A 22,033-nucleotide genomic window follows, 5' to 3' on the forward strand; every position below is an offset into this window, starting at 1 on the left:
AAATATCTTCTGGCTCCATACTTCTATCACTCTGTAAAGTGGCGTATAAATTATTTCTGTCTATAGATTAGGATAAGGTTGCTTAGCATATTAGTCATGCTTGTAAAGTAAGATAGTATTTTTATGCTAGTGTATACACACACACACAAAAAAAAAAAAAGCAAAACTTGCTAGATCTTTCCATTGAATAAAGGACATCCTAAGAAGTACTATGAAATAAAAGCATTCAGAAACAATGTTACATTTTACAAGTAAATGAAATGATACTGAATAGAAAATATATTTAAGGACAAGTCTGACATATCCATGTTCTTCTCACTTCATAAATTTCCAGGCCAGTTTGTTTGTTTGTTTGTTTAACTTCAGGGAAAGCTTGTGTAATGTGAATCAACCACCACCTCTGTAATTTGACTAACATAATTAGGATATCACTGTGGTATTCAAACATTTCCTTCCTCTAGCCTCCCTAAAGTCTGTGGCACTAGCACTGCAAACTTTCCCACTCTTCCCGTCTGCCCAGAGCGCTCATCATTCACTCTATTCATTCTATGAACAGACAGCGAGTCCTGTCTCATAATCAAGTCTCTCCCCCAAAGAATCTCTGTGGACCTCAACACCCTTGGGAAATCTAGGAAGTATTAGTCTTCCAAAGGCAAAGGATAGAAGTGGACATCGTTCTTCAAATCTTCAAACAGTCCTGGCATACTCTTCATTGAATGAATTTGTTTCGTCACAATCATAATCCATCAGAAAATAGCACTTAAAATCAAACTTACTGGCACTGGAGCACATACGTTTTATTTAAGAATGGTCTTCTTTTGACATATGAAAAATAGCTGCTAATGACAAGAAAGAAAATTGCATAAACTGTGAGAAGAAAATTCAATTTAAGTGATGCTCATTATGGAATATTTCTGTCACACCCACAATGGAAGCTGTCAATGTGTAAAGTTCAAAACCCATACAAGGAGTTTATTGAGGCTCCTTACATCATACAGTGCGGCTTTGCCACCACCAATCTGCCACTTTGCTCTCATAGATCCAATCTTTGGTACCAAATCCTTCATTCTACTCATAACTGTCATCTCCTAGTGAGGCCAAAATCCTATTATAAACATTGCTGGACCCAACCTCAGTAAAAGCCACCATTAAAATATCAAAAGTGCAGAGAGTATATGTCATTTCTCTGGCTGCTTTCCTTTTATTTATTTTCATTTATATGTACATGGACCCAATTTTATTTTATAGATGCCTAAGCATTTTGGATATGCATGTTTAAATGTGAATAATGAACAAATTCCTTACCAAAAATCTTGTCCTATTTAGGAAGTATTGTATTGTGATTAGTGAACACATTGTCATTGAAACTGAAACTCTATTTTTAAAAATGCACTTCATAAAGTCTGAACAAAGCTTTAAAATGCCTTAGGGAAAAATAAAATTAGAAGCAACTTAGTCTTTTCCCAGTTGGTATGTCTCCTGAGATTAGTATAATATGCAGCCATTTCAAAAACAATGTTACATTTTACAAGTAAATGAAATGATACTGAATAGAAAATATATTTAAGGACAAGTCTAAACTTCAAAACCACTATTTGGTATCTTGATTGTTAAGAAAAAATCTTGATACAAAGAAACAGATGATATGCTTTTTTTTTTTTTCATGCTTGGGAATCAGTGTACTTATTTCATATGTATGTAAATTTTTTTCATTACATGACTCTTTGCTCACAAGAACTTAATCACAGCCACATTTGTTGGATGAAAAAGCATATGAGAAACTGTGTATGAGCTATTTCCATGCAATATTACTTTTCAGGTTAGTGGAGGCAATTCAGACTGAACAATGTTAACTCTCCAGGGTGACTGTGGGATCACTGTTACTTGACAGTTGGATGATGTTAACACTGACAGTCTGACACATACAAAAAATCTATACATTGATTCAGCTTGCAATTGGGATTGAAAAATATTATACACTCACACACCCTTATTCCTAAACAACAAAATGACAAAATTGATACATTATCCACTACAACCCACCCAAAATGTACCCAGTAATTTCACTGTGTGATTTATACCTGAAATATATCTTAGAGATACAGAAGAATTTAGCATGAGCCATCAAATGATTCTTTCAATTCATAGTAGCTGGGGGACTTTTTACATTAACTGTAAATGTCTCTAAGAAAACATCTACAGGCAAACAATACAACCAATAGAAAATACAACATTTATTTTTTAATTAAGTACTATATCACTTAATTTTGGAAAAAAAACTATATTAAAAGGGAAAATGGGACAATAAAATGCTATAGAACCACTATCAAATTATCTTAAAAACATTCAGAAAACATTCTTAGAACAAATATTGACTTAAAACAGTAATGTTAAAAGATAACATTTATCTTTTTAGTAAACTCAGTGAAAAAAAATGCTACCGCATTTTTAACCTAAAGGGTCCACACTATAATTTAATTCCCATCCTCTTGTTCTGCTTGCCATGAAAACAAATAGTTGGGTCAGAGGTGAAAGGATATGTGTTCCAACGCTTTCTGTCAGGCGGGAATTGGGCATTACCATTATCTCCAAAGATTGTCCTCTATCTACTTTGGACTAGAGTTGCTCAAAATGGGTCTTGTGACTCTGAAATGAGAGATTCAAAGGGCGACAGCAGATGCCCACACTCTTTGGAGGCAGGACACTGAGGTACCTCAGACCTCACTTTTCTTCCAGGTGCCTGCTCTAAACGTCCCAGCAGCGAGGGTCCCAGCAAAGCCTCCCAGAGATCTGCCTCCACCATCTCCTTCCCAGCCTCAGTGGCTCAGAAAACCGGTCCTTCTCCCCCTCTCCTTTTTGCTGTTTTAGGTTACTACTCATTTAGAGAGGTCTTTCCAGCCAGAATGAATTGCTCAAAGCACACACTACTAGATCAATCAAGCAACAATTGCTTTGCTGCTACAGTAAGAAAAATGTCAGTAAATATGTTACTATTCAGCATGATTTTTCTTTTTCTTTTTTAAAATATATTTTTAATGCTTTCAGAGAGGAAGGGAGAGGGAGAGATAGAAACATCAATGATGAGAGAGAATCATCAATTTTCTGCCTCCTGCACACCCCCCTACTGGGGATTGAGCCCACAACCTAGGCATGTGCCCTGACTGGGAATTGAACTATGATGTCCTGGTTCATAGGTCAACGCTCAACCTCTGAGCCACACTGATTTATTTTGCTGTGGCTCAACTTAACGACTCCCCTTTCTACACACACACACACACACACACACACACACACACACACACACACTTTCTGTAATATTGGGGAGCTGAGATCAATACATAGACATATTTGAAACTGATGTTTCTATTTGGATGCGGATAAGAGGACAATAGGATTCATTAGATTTTCTTAACTGAGAAGCCTTATTCAATCTCTGCTAGAATGTGTAGTGAAATATGAGAGAATTGATATTATATCGTGCTGAACAAAGTACAAATGTTTCTTGTCAATTGTTTGCCTACCAGCTGCAAAACACCTAAACAGGACTTTCCTCACACCATCAAGATACACAAAGTCTGACCATTATTCCATTATTAGCTGACATTCTATTCTTGTCTAAAGATTTACTGTGTAAACATATTCTGTGATCAAACATAATTCAGTTTTAAATTCCTTTGTAGCACTATAGCACTGGTGTGGCACTGTAAAAATCCTATGCCCTAAATTAGACCCTTTAATTCAATACAGCTGGTCAGCAGCTCCTGCATAAAGTATTACCACGATGGCCATCAATGCTTTCAATAGCCTTGATACCTAATATGTCCAAGACACTGTGTTTCTGCCAGAAATACAAACTTCTAGACCAGTGGTCGGCAAACTCATTAGTCAACAGAGCCAAATATCAACAGTACAACGATTGAAATTATTTTTGAGAGCCAAATTTTTTAAACTTAAACTTCTTCTAACGCCACTTCTTCAAAATAGACTTGCCCAGGCCGTGGTATTTTGTGGAAGCTCCACACTCAAGGGGCCAAAGAGCCGCATGTGGCTCGCGAGCCGCAGTTTGCCGACCACGGTTCTAGACACAGTGTTTCTGTATAAAGACCCAAGGTTGGTGTTTTATGTGTAAAATGAGTGGACACAAGAAAAAGAGAAAATGCACCTGACCTTCATTTAGTACCTTGCATCAAGCCCTATGCCAAATTCTCCATACACATTATTAAAAACTATTTATTATAACCCTAGGAAATGGATATCAATAAACACATATGATATAGGCAAAGTTGAGCCCAGAGAGATTTTAAGTAATTAATTCCAAATCACATTGCAACCAGACAGCAAGAAGGCCCAAACTTGAACTCAAAACAAACAGAACCCAAAGACTGCATTAACCAAACCTGTATGACTTTGCCAATTAATACAAAACTCCCCATAACTCTCTTTGCTAGACATGGGGATCTCAATTTATTATACCTCTTTTTAAGATATTATTTTCTAAACCTTTATTTTGTGAATCTATTAATTATATCCAAGTTATGTTTGGCTTATCTAAAAATGCTGATTCACAACTAGAAACAACTATGGCAAAGTTGTATTCACAAATGGGAAGTAAATAATGCATTTGAAATCACAGAACTTTACAGAGAAAAGATTTCAATAATCACTTAATTCAATCCCCTTATTTTACAAATAACAAAACTGTAATCAATGATTTTATACAAGGTATTGCTAATAAATTCTCCATTGAGGGCACTTTTGTTTTCTAATCTGGGGTACATGGTATGAACTTGGTTTATCTAAGTCAGTCCCTTAATCATTCAATTCATATTTATTCCAGATCTTCCTTATAGAAATGCATTATCCCAAGTATTAGGGAAAATAATTAGTGGGAGATGGAGAAAGGGAAATCGAAGAGCACACTGTATTTGCCTGTGTTGCTCCAGTAAACTAAACTGACATAAACAACTCTAAAGATTCTTGTTTCTACCTATCACTTTTCAATGCATTCCACACCCACTAGCATTTTTACTTTGCATTAAACATTCCAAATGCAGTCTTTTCTCAGGGTCTTTGCAATGGATGTTCCCTCTGCCTCAAATAATCTTCCCCTGGATATTCATGTGCTGAAGAGCACTCTTTCTTCCTTCAGATCTATGCTCAAATATAATGGTTTCAGAGAGAACATCTATTATTACCCTAAGTCAGTGGTCGGCAAACTGCGGCTCGTGAGCCGCGGTTTGCCACTCTGTTGACTAATGAGTTTGCCGACCACTGACCTAGACTCTCGATTCCAATAATTACAGGCTGTTGTTGTTCCTTGTGATTAAGCCCCTATCTCAGTGGTCGGCAAACTCATTAGTCAACAGAGCGGCAAACCGCAGCTCACGAGCCACTGCCCAGGTGAACCAGTCCCTTGGGTTCCACTGCACATTTGTCTCTTTCACTAAAAAGCCCCATGAGTGTAGAGCCTTAGACTCTCCTGTGCACTGACACAGTCCTTCTACCTAGAATATAGTAAGACCCTAAGAAAGATGTGTGGTGTAAGTCAATGAATAAGAGAAGATAGATTTGAAGGCCAAATTTAAGATAATGCCACGAAAATTGTAATAGTTACTAAAACATTACCTTATTTACCCTCTCTATACTGAAATTTGATATATGTTCAAATGTCTTCTCTATTCAGTCATGCATATTATAGAAAAAAACACTGAACTGCAGAGTTTTTGCATATATACAATACCTCACTTAAAACTATTCTAATTGTGATACTATAGACAATCATGCTCACATATAGCTATAATTTTGGGCTCTTGTTCCTGCATTCCAGGTTAAATGATTACTAGGGTTGCCTATGCCAGTATTCTAAAAGAAATAGGTATTGTATTTATTACTCTCCTAGCAAAAAATATCCTGATAGGATCTATTATTGATGTAACAAACTATGGAAGTCAGCTAATTTATTAAAGTTTTCTTATTTTTACCTTTTCCAAGTTATTAAATGTATTCACCATGTACTATCAAATAGGACATTAGTTGGTTACATAACATCTTATGTTTCCAAGAACTGAGTTCTCAGTTCTTCGGGAAGTCTGTAATATGTATTAATCAAATAAGCAGTTATGATTCCCAATCCATCTCTGTCAAGACTCAGTCACTTGAGTTTGTATTCCTCCTTCTCATTATAGTCACTGCTTATCTTAGTATTCTTCTTATTTACAGGAAGGAAGGAAGGAAGGAAGGAAGGGAGAGAGGGAGAAAGGGAGGATGGCAGGGAGGGAGGGAGAGAGGGAGGGGCCATCCTATCTACAGACCAGGCCCAGCAATTTCACAGGGGCAGAATCTCCCCTACAAAGGAGCAGAACCATTCCTCTGATGCTGAGAGGAGACCGACCACTCATCACCTCTCACCTGCCCCCAACCACAGGTAGCCTTTCCTCATCATAGGATCACCTGCAGCACTTGTTAAAGTGTGATTTGCAAAGCCTTCCTTTAGAAACACTGATTCAGTAGGACTGAGTTAGGTGGCCGGCAATCTGTGTTGATAACAGCCCCAAATCAATCATTATCAAATGGGAGCCTGCATCTGAATCACTGGGAGCGTTGGTTAAAACACAAATTACCCCTGAGTTTATAGTTCAGTAGGTCTGGAGTGTGGTCCAGGAACCTGCATTTCTAACACGCTCCCATGTGAGGCCAATGTTCCTCATCCTGGAAACCACACTCTGAGAACCATTTGACTAGGTGCTTCAAATAACCTAGTGAGTTCAGAAAAAAAAGTCCATAACACATTTCTCTAAAACTATCATTGCAATGATGTATTATTTTTTTCTCTAGCCTTGTAATTATCCCAATTAAGAGGTCATCCAACAATTTTCAGTGAGCTAACAATCAGATTCAAACACACCTCTGTGACCTCTATATAGACAGAAATAAAGAAGAGAATGCCCAATCTACTGCTTTACTTCACCGAGGTCCAAACCAAGTACATATAGTCAGTAATGTCTGGATTGTACAGGACAAAGAGTTAATACACAACAAAGTAGGACAGGGAAAGCTATCAAGAGAACAGAGACGGCTTTCAAAGTTGGTATTCCTGGGCCAGACTCAGATCTCTGCTATGTCACCACGTAGCACCTAGTGGAATGAGCAAGAGCTAATTTTTAAAAGCTGATCCAGGCACGCCTGTTATTTAGACATCCAAATTGGGCCATGGGGGCTTGAGGAATGGTGCCTCGCAGCTAGATCTGGCCACTATAAACTCCGGCTGGTTGCATCACTACTTTCCATGAGGAATTTAAGGGGTGTGACTGCATCTTTTCCAACCCTGCATTCCACATGTGACAAAACTGATCCAGCTGTTTGTCTGAAAGAAATTCCTTGCTGTCCTTAAAAATTAAAAAGCAAGTGGATATCCGTCCTTCAGGGGCAAATCTCCAGCTGGAAACTGGTACAGGCGGTTGCGAAACAGAGACAGGGCCCTGGAGAGCATCTGCTTTTAAATTCTTACCTCGCCATAGGGGGGTTAGCCCCATCTTGCTTTTTGTAATGGCAGATTCTGGATGGAGGGTGCTGGCTTGGCCCAAAGCTCTTGAGAAGTGTTCATCCACTACTGACCCAATGTCTCCCTGGAAATAAGTGAAAAGGACACAGCGAGAGTTAAGGTACTCCATCTCGGCAGGCTGGTCTTTCTCCTCCTCCTCCTCCTCCTCCTCCTCCTCCTCCTCCTCTTGTTTGCTGGGAAGGGTGACTTCCAGAGAGTCCTGCATCTTGCTGTATACCGCTAACTTTTTCTGGGATGGAATAAACAAAACACAGTATCAAAGACAGTTTGTAAAAAAGCATTAACTATTTAACTTTTCAATTTAAATATATGTATATACATTAACATATGTTCTTAAACTGATTCTTCATCTGCTTTACCCCATCTTTCCCTTCCCCAAACCAACCTTCTCCTTCCCACTCTCAAAAAAAAAATCCCCTATTTCAAATTTAGAAGAAAAATTAAAGACCTTTATCAGATTGTATATTCCCAGAGTGTGAAAGATTTTTGTTAATCTAGATATACCAAAAGAAGGATGACTTTGCAAAAAACAAACAAACAAAAAAAGACAGATTCCTTCCCCACTTTTCTTCCACTTTTTTATTTTAAACATTTAACGTATGGCAACTCTATAGTTTGGGACATGGAGAAATGGGGGATGGAGGCCTAATTATCTGAGGGTGGGTGGAGGAAGAAAGAGCTTTCCATAAACGAAATAAACTAAAATAAAAACAGGAATGTAGCATCTTATAAAAGGATTTAGCAGATGTGCCCAACTCGTTTCTCAAAAATCAAACTAAAATGACAAAATAAGTCTGTGTGAAGATCCATTTTGCATGGAACATATTTTTCAGATGTTCCACTTACCACCATTATCATAGAGAGAAAAAGGGTATTGTTGTGGCTTACAGAAAATAATACAAGATGCTAGCAATGGCTAGTGTGGCTTTCAAATAAAAATGAGAACATTTGGATGATTTTAAAACATTCTTAAACATATGGGAATAGTGATACTAATAGTTAATATATTATGCCAGACACTTAGAAAACTTTATACTTATTAATTGCCCCACTTAATCCTTACAATTCTATAATGCAGTTATTGTTATTCTCCAGATTTTAAACATGAAGAAACAAAGGCACAGAGAAGTGAAGTAAACTGCCAAAGCTCACAGAGCATGTAAGTGGTGGAGTCAGAATGTGTAATAAAAATATGCAGATTTACATACGTGTGTACATGTATGTAATGGAGAAGAGCAGGGGAGGGGTATCTACTGTGGGAATAAAAATTGCCAAAGTGTATTTTGTATGGTTTTTCTGTCTGGTAAGTTTTTCGTTGTTATTTTCTTATTCTTGCTTTTCAGTATTTCCAAACATTTGTCATCGAACACACATTACTTTTATTATCAACTTTAATGTGAACTAGATATAAGGAGATAATGCTGAATATTATAAAATTCAATATCCTAATGACAGAATGAGCATTCTACCATCTATATACCTGTAAAACTTGATCCTTTGTCATACTATGTTTTTAATTTCAGAAAAAAAAATGCATGCTGGAAAATGAATGAGAGTAGAAAAAATAAATCATTCTAGAATACTCAGTAATCACATAATTTTGCAAATGTTATCAAAACACATAACTCCAACTCTTATGTTTCTAAGCTAAAAAATCTGTAGCCACAAATTATAAATGCTTCATTCAATAAACTAAACTCTTTCCCCTAGCAGTGCATATGTTGTTCTTGTGTGAGGTGAGTCCTGAAATGCTCAGGTATATTATGAGCAACTGCTTGTTATTTTGGGGCTGCTATTTATAAATATGTGTATTGATTTTTTGTTTAAAATGTCTATCAATGTAATTAGCACTTTGATTATCTATTGACAATAAAGTTACATATAAAATGAGGGGATTGATGGTCCCACTACGCCAAGATTACAGGTTCAATCCTCTGTCAGGGTGCATACAAGAAACAACCAATGAATGCATAAGTAGGTGGAACAACAAATCTATCTTTCTCTCTCTTCCTCTCTCTCTAAAATCAATCAATAAATAAAATTTTTTAAATGAGAGGATTGATCTAAATGACCTCTAAAGTTACTCTTAACTTTAAATTCTGCTATAAAATTAAATGAATATTATGATTTATTAGTCAAATCACAGTCCTGTTTCTCTGGGCACATGGGCATTTACTTGAAGTCATACCATGTTAAGTATATACACACACTCTTTGCCTAATACTCTGGCATATTAGAAAGAGGCAGTTTTTATATGGGAAGGAAATTAAAACTAATCTACAGAGTAGCTTCACTGTCCACAAGAGTTCATTACTATCTATGAAACTGATTTTAATTTTCTGTTAATGTCTAGTTCAGCATTAGTTTGTGAGAATTGAGTTTCACAGCTATTGTTTCATTTGTTTTCAATGTAATCCTGGCTGTGTTAACAAAGAAGGCAATGTGTTATTTTATCCCAATTAGCAATCAATTATGAGATGAAATAAAACTGAATTTTTATATATATAAAAAGCTTTAAACTGCAAATCCTGATATAAATATAGCAGAGTATTATGACCTATACAAATATTATATATTTTTTTAAAATTTTTTAATTGATGGTAGTTGAATTTAGTGTATACATTTACTATTTATTTAAGATGATAGAATTTGATCATTGCAAACTAATTTTATGTTTTTCTTTTTAAACCATTGTTGAATGACTGGATACAAATAAATAAATCTAAAAATTGCATACTTTTCAATATAAAATGGGGAAAATTGAGCAAAATCTGCTACTGTATCATAATGCCTTTTATTAATCTATCTTCTAAAAATCATTCTTTTGTTGATGGACACATTGGTTCCCTATACTCTTTATATATCATATAAATGTAATATGTCTGCCTATGCACATGTGCATTTATATGAATATATATTAATATATTATTCCTTTTGATATGCAAACACCTGTGATTCTACTAAAATGTCTATATTGACTCCTCTATGTAAGTGAAAATGTTTGGAACTATTATAAAATATACTTCTTTTTTTGTTATTGTTCTCCCAACTCTTTAAGGCAGGTCTACTAATTAAATAAATTTGACTGGAGACTATCAAAGAAATAAAATTAAAAGGGAGCCGATGACATATTTACCAATAAGGAATAAAAAAGGCATATCTATCATTCATTCCCTCTTATACATTTTTCAGATTAAGTTGGGGCAATTTTCACAAATTAGAGTGAATCAATTTAAACATTTACATTTACAACACACACACACACACACACACACACACACACACACACACGCACACATTTATAGCCTTACCACCAACATCAATGTTTAAATGGAAAATTCTAAAGTAGCCAAATGGCCTGATAGCTACCTAAAATGCTAACATTTAATTTGCATACATTTTTTAAACACTGAGTCTGAGCATGAAGAAAATAGAACACAGAATTTAAACAGCAATTGATCGATATGCTGACATTCACAATATCCTAATATTCTTCTCCATGGACTCCAGCCTCAGCTACTTTCCGTGACCTGTGCTTTAGAGTCTGTTAGACGGTAAATCAATTCTTTGCCCTTTTTTAAAACTATGTTACTCGTGTGCACTTTTCTGTATCACCTTGGTGTTTGTTCCCTGGAATGAAATTTCCTTAGTGTTATCTTCTTTCTTGAGAATACAGAAAGTTCAAAATGTTGAGAATAAATCTCAAATCATCAAAAATCTAAATTTCTGGAAACAGCATTGAAAAGCAATCTAGTTCATATTTTTCTCAAAACGCACAATCATTCCCTAAAAAGAGTCAAGTCTCTCAGAAATGTTCTTGCTTTTCTTACGAAACCCTGAAGAATCATGGGTTCAAAAATAAAGAACCCATCCAAAGGGACTTCAAAAACTACAAGTTGGTTTATTTAATGCACATTAACTGGCACGTCTCCATCTCATAGTAATGGCTATTGTCCAGGTAAAATGACATTCAAGTAAAGAGAAACAATGAGCAAGTTAATAGCCACAGAGCTAAGACTAACTCAGGAAGAGGTTAAAGGAGCGGTGTGAAGGAGGCCGCTGGGCAGTGCAAACCGTACCCAGCCACCTCACAGCCTGCCATCAGGCGCAACAGAAACAAACTTGCACAGGAATGTGCAGGGGAAAGGGTTTGTCTGACAAGAGAAAGACTTCCATGTCAGGAGCCAAATACCACTAACTCCCCAAGGCTTAAGCCTAAGAAAAGCCAAATGATTACTGTGCATATGTGGAAACTTTTTTCCTAAGGAAACAAAAGTATTTTAATGAATCATTGGATATTTTGAAACAGCTTTTTGCTTTTCTTTCTTTCTTTCTTTTTTCTTTCGACAGGCTATCTTCTCTAAATGCAACAATTTTATGTCAAAATATGCTTTACTATAATACTAGCCAGAAGTAACTGTTTCAAAATTGTAAAGTCTATAGAAATAGCACATTGCTCTTTGATCATATTTTTCTGAATTCACTTGAATAACAGATTTTAAAAAGTATCTCAGACAGACATGAAATTTTGATCCTTAGCCTATTTGGAAGAGGAGGAATCAGGTTATGGGAGGGCGGGTCAGGAGAAGGAAGATATGCCACACATTTCCTATTTTTTATTAACTCTCTCAAACACATTTTGAATAATTATTTGCAATTTACATATGCAAAAACTGATTACTTGGCTAGGGTCATCTAACTACTAAATAGCAGAGATAGAACTAGAACCTACTTCTAACTAGCTACCTACAAAGCAAGTACTGAGAAAACAGACAGCAGGAAATGCGTCTCTATAGGATATTTATTTTAATTGAATAGGCAGACGCCTGGAGTCAGCATGGCATTACATGCTAAGTAAGGGGAGTCTAAAGTTATCTATAACATTAATACAATTAGTAAACATATATTGGAAGTATGGCTATTAAGAAATGCAGTATTCTTCATTATATATATCGATAAAACTGAACTTCTATATCTAAACATGTATTGTCCCCTGGACCAGTCAGATACATAATGCAATTGCTTACCATTTTTCTGGAAATCTTTTTGGGAACAGTGAGCAGAGTCAGTTTGTGAAGCACAGTCACACCTTGAGATTCTATTTGTTTGCTATTTTTAATTTGTTTTGTTCTTAACAGTTGCAAGGAGCAAACCAAAAATAATATTAACATGATCAGCTATTTTTTTTAGCACACTTGCCTCTCAATGATTCTGGTCATGATAAAAAGTCAAACCCTTTTTCTTTTCAAACCCATCTCCTCCAAGGATGAACATTTTCCAGTTTTGAGGATGTTCCAAAAAATATGCCACAGGCTTAGAGAGAATTTCAAAATTTTCATTCCCAAAATTGTTTAAGCAATGATCACAAAATAAAGGTATGTGTTCTCGCTCAAACTGACTGCTATGAATGAAACAATAGTTCCAATGTATAAATTTCTGGTATGTTTGCATAAACCTATTACAAGACTTAGGGCACGATTTCAGTTTTTAAAGATATATCTGTTATTCATTGAATTGTCCATTAATTCCTATTTTGTGTCAGTAATTGTACGTAGACTTGGAGCCACAAAGATCAAAGTCATAGCCTACCTCTAAACTTGTAGTTGGGAAAGCATTGTAAGGGCAATAGAAAGTAAAGGGAATCTTGTGGTTTATCCATTGGCTAATTGTTTTATTTCTTCAAGGAGCTAATGCTCAACAATTTAAAAATAAGAAAAGTAAGAAGGTAATGTTAGGTAAGTTCCTAATTGTTTTCTTATTTCTAAGGAAAGCTAGATGGGAAGGGAGCACAATAGGAAGGACTGCAATAGGAGAAAGGATTTAACCAAAAGCTAGATGGGAAGGGAGCACAATAGGAAGGACTGCAATAGGAGAAAGGATTTAACCAAAACTTGTCCATGAGTCTGGGTAGCCCTCTGACCCTCAGCTTCCTCTTCTGAAAATGAGAAATTCTGACTTGATTATATTATAAGTCTGTCCAATTCTATATCCTAATAAGCAACATGCTGGAGCTCTAGAAAAATTCACACTTAATTTTGTTTCTTCTTTGGCTGCCTCATCTGATTTTGCAGGACACTAGCCAAAAACACCCTACAGACCATTGAAGACTAATTCATTTCCAGACATGGGTCATCTAGCCCAATTCCCAGGAATTAGTTTTGGTACTTCTTTTATCTGTATTCACAGTAACAAGAAATACTGCATCTTTTGAGGCCCCCCACTAAATCCCACACGGACAAGTGTTTTGGCATACTAAAATAATATACTTTTAAGAGCAAAAGACACCTGTTTACTTTAGGTCATTCTCTTTTTCCTATATTAAAATAAGAGATAATTGAAAAATAGTTCAGTTACCCCAGTTGTAAATTACTGGCATAAATCTGGTATCCGCTGAACTATCTATAAACATGGCATGAATGACTTGTTTCTAGCAGCAGATGTTTGGGTCTAATGGTTCAAGGCACTCTTAGGGTCTTCCTAAATGAATAGTTAAAGCAGAAAACCAGCTGCTTAAGGATATGTGTTTTGAAAGATTCAAGGCACAGTTTTGCCTCCCCCCCCACTATTTCGTTTACTTGTGTCTGCCAGAGACTGATATTCAAGTATCAGAGAGCTTTCGTTTCTTTCTCTTTTCTCTTTAAAGTAATTTTTATTATTGTCCAACCACAGTTTACATTCAATACCATTCCACACCAGTTTCAGATGTACAGCAAAATGGCCAGAAAACCATGCACTCTACAGACTGGTCCCCCTGCTGCCCCAAGCACCCACCTGGCCCTATACCCAGTTATTTCAACATTATTGACTATATTCTCCATGCTGCAATCCACATTTCTGTGGCTATTCTGCAACTACTAATTTGTACTGCTTAATCCCTTCACCTTTTTGACCCAGCCCTCCAACCCCTTCCCCTCTGAAAATTGTCAATCTGGTCTCTGTATATTTGAGTCTGTTTCTATTTTTTGTTGTTGTTGTTTATTTTGTTCCTTAGATTCCACATATAAATGAAATCGTATGGTACTTGTCTTTCTCTGACTGGCTTATATCACTTAGCATAAAACCCTCTAGGTCCATCCATGCTGTCATAAAAGGTAAGATATCCTTCTTTTTTATGGCCAAGTAGTATTCTATTGTGTAAATGTACCATGGCTTTTTTATCCACTCATCTACTAATGGGAAACTGAGCTACAAATCTTGGCTATTGTAAATTACACTCTAATGAGCATAAGGATGCATATATTCTTTCAAATTAGTGTTTTGGGTTTCTTTGGATATATTCCCAGAAGTGGAATCGCTGGGTTATAAGACAATATTTTTCTGAAAATAATGCCTTAAGTTATTTCCCATTACTAGATGTATTAGTTTTGTTTTGTTTTTTTGTTTTGTTTTTTTGTTTTTTGTTTTTTTTTTAGAGAGAGAAAAAGGAAGGGAGAGGGATAGATAGAAACATCACTGAGAAAGAAACATCATCAATTGACTACCTCTTGCACACCCTCTCCTGGGGATTATGCCTGCAAACCAGGCATGTGCCCTGACCGGGAATCAAATCAGTACCCTCTTGGTTCATTGGTGTGCTCAACCACTGAGCCAGACCAGCCAGGCTGGGTTTTGGTTTTTTTTACACTAACTGGAAACAGGATCTGTGGGAATTTGATCCAGGTTAAGCACCCAAGTTTTAGAATGATAGTCATCTAACTCACAAATTTGTTTTAGGATCTGTCTTAAGCATTCTGAGCATAATATTTTTAGTCTCACTGAAAATTCCCTTTGCAGAGAAACATAAGACAGAAATATACATACTGCCTATTGGGGTAAGCTCAGTATATTTTCTGTAATAGCCCAAAGAGTCAGTGGACAGAGTGGTTCTACATTCTGAACACTCTCGTTTTCTTTGGAAGGGGCATGTCCCTGCCATCCCCAACATCATGAGACTTAATAAGTGCTCGGTGAAGTGGGGCTTCCTTGCATTTATCCAAAATACTCAAATTTTCAAAGAGTGTTACCTTGTCCTGGCATTTGGTTTCCATCACTCAGAATGATTTTATAGATTTCAAGCCTGCCTTTACTATCATTATTGTAATCTTCATTCTGGTTGACTGACGGAGACAACAAGTCAGTTAGTTATTTTAAAGTTTAATTTTCTTCTCTAGCTTTGAATTTTCTGGCTGCAAAGTTATTGGGAGCATAAAACTGTGAGGCACATTAAGCGCCTAAGTCTCTGCAGTCAAGTAAATTTGTGTGGTGTGGAATTATAGGGGCTGTTTTTTCTCAAAGAAAGTCCTGGATGAATTCTTATAAACCCTCTTAAGTCCTTTTTTACAGTTGCAAAAAAAATTAGATCCTGCACTGTAAATAAGTGGACTGTGTATTGAAACTACCTAAGATATAATTGTATTCTTTCTTCTTCATGAATCTAAACTTATGTTGGAATAACAATGAAATATGAGGCACTTAAAGCTGACTGTTAATACCACTTCTTGCATACTATTTTAAATAAATAAATGTTCATTTGCTAAGTGGATAGCCTACTTCATCAACGAAGGATGCAACATGGATAGCAAAAGTCATTAGCATAATACAAATGCTTGCAAAAGGACTTTGGAATGCTTAAACTAAAAAAGTACACTACCAAGGACTTGGAAAGAATTTCAAGCTCCAAGGCCAAAGAATCTACTGCATATTAATCTTCTTTATCAAGAAGTTGATTTGGAGCGCGAAAGACAAGAATAAGCTTATTGTGCAATAGCAAAAAAAAAAAAAAAAAAAAAAATCTTGGTATACTGCATGGCATGGTAGAAAGATGCTACATTGGGGAGTAGGGGATTCTGAAGGTTCTAATTTTGTCACCAATTAGCTTTGAGATATTTAGCCAGGCATCAGAGTCTGATGACTATCCATGTTCCTGTTTGTAAAAGGAGGACTTGAGGCATGTTTTTCCAGGTTTTTCCCCTGACAAACAGAATCTCAGAGAAGTTTTATGACCTAACCGAGGTGGCAGAGTCCAGAGAAAGAGTTTAAACTCTTACAAATTTATAACTGGAGTTATGTCTCCCAAGGGCATTGAATTATTTCAAGTGAAAGATGAACGCAACAATTGTCATCTTTGCAGAGAACAGAGTAAATGTGCACTTACTTGAAGCCCAAAGTATGATTGTTAAAACTTCCTAAGTCCAATTAGAAAACTAGCTATTGTTCTCAGCTTTCACTACCCCATTGACAAGCTATACAATTCTGAAAGTTTTGCTTTAAGCATCTTTCTGAGGTTAACATTACGATTATAGAGTGCGGGGCGGGGTCAGAGAACAACAGACTGTCTGCACTTAAGATGAGAAATCCACTGGGTATGAAGAGAATCTGTGATTTCAGATCATTTCCCTCAATGTTTCCTGACACATATTTTGAATTTTTTTCTTGGTTCCTACTGTCACTGTTAGAATACAAGTGCATTCCTCTCTACACACGTTCTGCAGTGTCATCATGCCTTCAGAGCATGTGCTGAAAGACTGAGTCAAGAGTTCTCATGAGATATTAGGGGCTGATGTAGTAAGGCTATAAAGAGATGGTGGGCCAGGGAGTTTAGCATCCCTTGGCAAATCCTGACTCTGCAGAGAATACTGCAAGATTTATGCATAGCCATGCAATTTCTAGGAATTAATGCCAGGGCCTATAAAATTTACCCAGACATATTTGCATATTACTTGGATTCATTTAACCTACTGTATACCTAGGTAACACATTGCAGTTAACTATGGCTTTACAGTACTAACCTATTACCCACCTACAATGTAAATGTTCAATAAAAACCTTAGCTTAAAATTTTAAGTGCACATTTGTGCTGTTAGGAAAAACTTGAAAGTACACATATCTGGAGTAGGAAGTTCTAGTGTTCCAAAATTTTTTTCAGCTATACAAAAAGAGGACATTAAGAGGACAAATATACCTATGTTTAAAAATCCATCATAATGAACCATTTTAAAGTATACACCAATTTACAAGAACTTCAGAGCTATATAGGTTTGAGAAAAAATCAGTTCAAAGATACACTACTACTGCCGAAACCGGTTTGGCTCAGTGGATAGAGCGTCGGCCTGCGGACTGAAGGGTCCCGGGTTCGATTCCGGTCAAGGGCATGTACCTTGGTTGCAGGCACATCCCCAGTGGGGGTTGTGCAGGAGGCAGCTGATCGATGTTTCTCTCTCATCGATGTTTCTAGCTCTCTGTCCCTCTCCCTTCCTCTCTGTAAAATATCAATAAAATATATATTTTTTAAAAAAAAACAAAGATACACTACTACAATTGAATACAGAAGTCATATAAAACTTTAGTACTCTGTTTTCTAACATTTTATTAATGACAGTTACACTTTATTAATAACTTTATCATTTTTTCTGCTTTCCCCCCCTTTTTCTCCTCAACAAATCAAATGTTTAAATGCGGTAGAAGTTGTAGCCCTTATTTTTGTCTCCCAGGCAAGATGTTATTAGGGGTCACTTCCCATGTACAGAGAAAATGATCTTCATGGATAATAATGATAAAACCTTATGGAATGCAAAAACAACCAAAATATGTATTCTCAGATGACTGCATTGGGGCCAAGTCAGTATCAGTCCCACTTCACCCACGCACCACACAGTCTAAAAACGCTGTCAGCCTGATAAGAATTTCCTGATTTACTCTTTTTTTCCAATAGTAAATATAGGTCATCAAAATAAACTCCTGACGGTGAAAGAACAATCGTTATACTAGCAAGTCTCTTTTTCATTCGTTAGCCAGTTATAGGTAAATAGTTTCTTTACTTGACTAAAAAACAAATAATCTTGAACAAGCCATTTTGGTAAAAGCAACATAAAAATTTGCAAGCACATCTCTCAACTAAGTTATTTAGGTCAACTCAGCCACACATCTATTCAAACAAAATCTACAGAATTCCAAGGTACAGTGGAAGTTGATCATTATTTACTAATATGTGCCCCTTGCCAAAGTTAACAAGTCAGGCAAAGGGAGAGAGCTCATTCTTCAGTTTATTGATGGTCTTAGCAAAAGAATAAAATTTCGGGATTGAATCTCAGGGCTATAGCAAATGTTAGGTAAAGGACTGGAGTTGTTTCTTATTGAAAGCTAAATGTTGTGGCTTGTAATTTATAATTTTTCTGATATTAAATTTTGTAGTCTAGCCCTGAAAAGTATTATAGTTCTAACCCCGGTCACAGATCCTTCATATTTTAATGGAATTATTTTCACAACTTTAGAAAATAAAACCTTATTCACATCTACTAGCTCAAGTTATTTTTTAAGAGGAAAAATAACCTTCCTGAATGTTCAGTAAAGTTTTAGTCTGTTGCACATCCACATTCCAACTGATAATTGAGGGCCTCTACCGTCTCTGCGATGGAAGCAAGGAGAGGAGGAAAGGGTGTGTCAACTGGGACAGTGTTTATTAAACACAGAAACTGATTTCCAGCACCTCTTTGCCTCTAACTTGTACTAAATGGTTTTCTTCATTATTTCCAGCACTCCCTAACTTGTACTAAATGGTTTTCTTCATTATTTATATCTTTTATATTTAAAGCCAAAAAAAGACAAACAGCATAACCAAAATGTTTTACTCGGTCACCCTTGGCCACAAATTACAAAATGTTTTCCCATTCTCCTCCCCAAAAGTAATCTTCTCTGAGATGCTGAACCTGCTGAATATTAAATAATAAAAATGATAACAAAAAATGGGGTTCCTTCCTCGTTGGTCTTAGTTGGTCCTTGCGGACCTCATTGTGTGACAGAAAAATCTGAAGCATGCACCCTTTCCGAGTCAGATGAATTTTACAGTCCCTAAATTCTAAACAGAAGTTATGAATTCTTTCCAAAGAGTAGCACCACAAATCTAGCAAAGAGACAGAGGAAAAGAAAATACAGAAATTAAAAGGCCAGATTAACTAAAGAGCCAAACCCTTAAGACTACCATAAAACATATAGTTCTTGAAAAACTTAAAACAGATCAATAACTTCAGTAGATTATCATTTTCTAACCTTATCTAGTTTCCTTATTTTTTAAGTTTCACCAAATCAACCCACTCTAATCCTGAGGATCTGAGGACCCTGCTTCGGTTTAACCCAGAGCCAGGCACTCAGATGTGTCCTGCGCAGCACTAAGCCTTGACACACTCTGCTGGTGTCCAGGGAGGAATACCCAGGGGTACTGAGTGCCAAGTTCCCCAGAACCGTACTCTCTCTTCTGAAGGACTATATCATCTCCCTGGGTCCCGAACCCCTTTCATCAACAGCATTCTCAGTCACTCTTGACATGGTAGAGAACCCTGACCCAAGGTCACCTCTTGGCCAGAAGGGGACACACACACACACACACACACACACACTCACCACTTCCAACAGGCTGAACTCTTAACATCTCTGTGCTTTGGTGGAATGCAGGGTGAATACGGGTGGGGTGAGGGTGAAGAGGCCACAGGGGTAAAATATATGGTGACAGGAGACTAGACTTTGGGTGGTGAGCACACAATGCAATATACAGATGATGTATTAAAGAATTGTACAGATGAAACATTTAACGTTATTAAACCATTGTTGCCCAAATAAATTTAATTTTAAAAAAAGTGAATGAGGAACTTGGGGATTAATCCCTGTCCTCTAAGTGGTAGTCATAAGAAGACACACTCTGCAAAGAAGTTCTAGTAACATTTGAGAGACGTTACTCTACCATAAAAATCCCCATTCCCTGAGCTCACCATCCAGGTAAGGCTACCTCCCCTGTCTACATCAGGGACACATTTCATCCCCTCAATCGAGAAAACCCTGAAACACTCAACCTTTCCAAAAAAAAGAAACAAAATATTTGGTTTAAGGGAAGTTTACTCACTTACTCCTAGGACAGATGCCCTTGGTGAGCTTCAGAGAACTGAGCCCTAAGAGCTAGGGTGGCTATGAGGGTCGCCTCTGAGTTCCGGTGACCACACTCCCTGTAGCCCCAGCCAGGTAATGCCTCCCTTCCAGTCCCCACCATCTGCCCAGCCGCGCGTCCCTTCCTGAAGCCTCGCCTCCTCTCTTCTAATCGCTTTCTGCTCGGGGCGCTTCCGCAGGTCCCAGAGCATCCTCCGCGCCACGGGCCCCCACGGGACGTCGCCGAAGCCCCAGCCCGACGCTCTCGGCGCCCCTGGCCCCCGCCCCCGCCCCCGGCTGGCTGCCTGGTCTCTGACTCACCTGCTGGCCAGGTTGGGGCGACGGGTGGTAGTAGGCTGTGGGGCAGGTTGCAGCTGCCACTGGGTTGGGCAGGTATTGGGGCGCTCCATACGGCTGGGGGTGATACATCACCTCCGCACAACTCATGGCAGCCGGGGCAGCGGCGGTGCCCGAGCTGCCGCCGCCGATCTGTGCCCTCGCGCCGCCGGCGCCGCCGCCGCAGCTGCCGCCTCTGTCGCTGCTCCAGCTGCTACTGCGGCGAAGGCGGGTCCTCCGCTGCCGCGGGCTTCGTGCGGGACGCGGGCTCGGCAGGGCTGGGCAATGAGCGGGAGCCCGTGCGCGGGCACCTTCATCTTCAGCCCCAGCGGAGGTCCCCTTGCCCGCGCTTATATAGCGGCTCGGGCAAGCAGCGGCTCGCCGCGCGGCGGGGGCATGACAGCGCCGGGTCCGGCGAGGGCAGCGGCTCCCACGGCAGCGCCCGCCGCAGCCTTAGCCCGGGCCGCGCGGCTCTGGTTTGCATACAACACAATGCGCGCCCCGGCTGCCCTATCACCGGCGCTCCCGGCTGGGCGCGGGCTGGGAGGCAGGGGCGGAGGGAGGGGTCGGCTGGGGAGGAGGGAGCGCTTGGCCTCCCGGGGCTGGGACGCGGAGCGCCGCAAAGTTCCTCCAACTCTGTCCGCGGGCGGGTCACCCGGCCGGCTGCGGATTGGAGGGAGTTTGCAGCCCTCTCCGCCTCCCGGCCGTGGGACGGTGGTGGGAGGGGAATGGTATGCAGAGGCTCCGCGCCCTCGGAGCTCCGCGGTTCCCACCCCGTCTCTGGCACCTGGGTGCTGGCGAGGTCGTCCCTCCCCAAGGAGCTTACATTGGGAACCGGAGGGAGAGGCCAGGGCCTGAAGGAAGCTGAGTGCGCAGAGGAAAAGCTGAGCAGGCTCAAAGTAAACGGGGATATCCCCTCCATTCACTATAACCATAAGTGAAAGTTAACTTCATTACAAGTGCGTTCATGCCAAGAATGAAACAGTGTTCAACAAGCAATCTCCGCTTTAAGTTTGCACCTTGGTGGTATGCCATTCTTGGGGGACTGCAACCCTTTCTGGCGTGTCCAGCCTGGTTTCCATAGAGCAATATAGAGTAACAATCCATGTTACTCATTCAGCTACTCTTTAAAGGTTTATCTATGTGCAAGTGACTTATAACCTTCCCTAAAATGAAAAAGAAAATCTGTTGTAGAAATTGCTATACAATCAGGTAGAGCAGAAAAGAATTGTTGATTTTATAAAT

At 38.5% G+C, this 22,033-nt stretch overlaps 1 protein-coding gene across 3 annotated transcripts in view; it reads right to left on the reverse strand.

Moving 5' to 3' along the window:
• Window positions 1-20,899, reverse strand: part of VGLL3 (vestigial like family member 3) — a gene marked incomplete at its 5' end in the record, with an annotated part of 42,986 nt that extends 22,087 nt beyond the window's left edge. Inside the window, 2 exons of one of the 3 annotated variants that reach the window (XM_080654292.1) lie at window positions 7,508-7,625; window positions 20,774-20,899. In XM_080654292.1, coding sequence (XP_080510418.1) covers window positions 7,508-7,625; window positions 20,774-20,899 — 244 coding nt within the window. Of the gene's footprint in view, window positions 1-7,507; window positions 7,791-20,773 lie in introns of all 3 variants that reach the window. The other 2 variants (XM_080654291.1, XM_080654290.1) reach the window with 2 other exon arrangements.
• Window positions 20,900-22,033: the final 1,134 nt, after the last annotated feature.

Source organism: Plecotus auritus, assembly GCF_963455305.1.
Source record: "Plecotus auritus genome assembly, chromosome: 2".
NCBI classification, from domain to species: Eukaryota; Metazoa; Chordata; class Mammalia; order Chiroptera; family Vespertilionidae; genus Plecotus; species Plecotus auritus.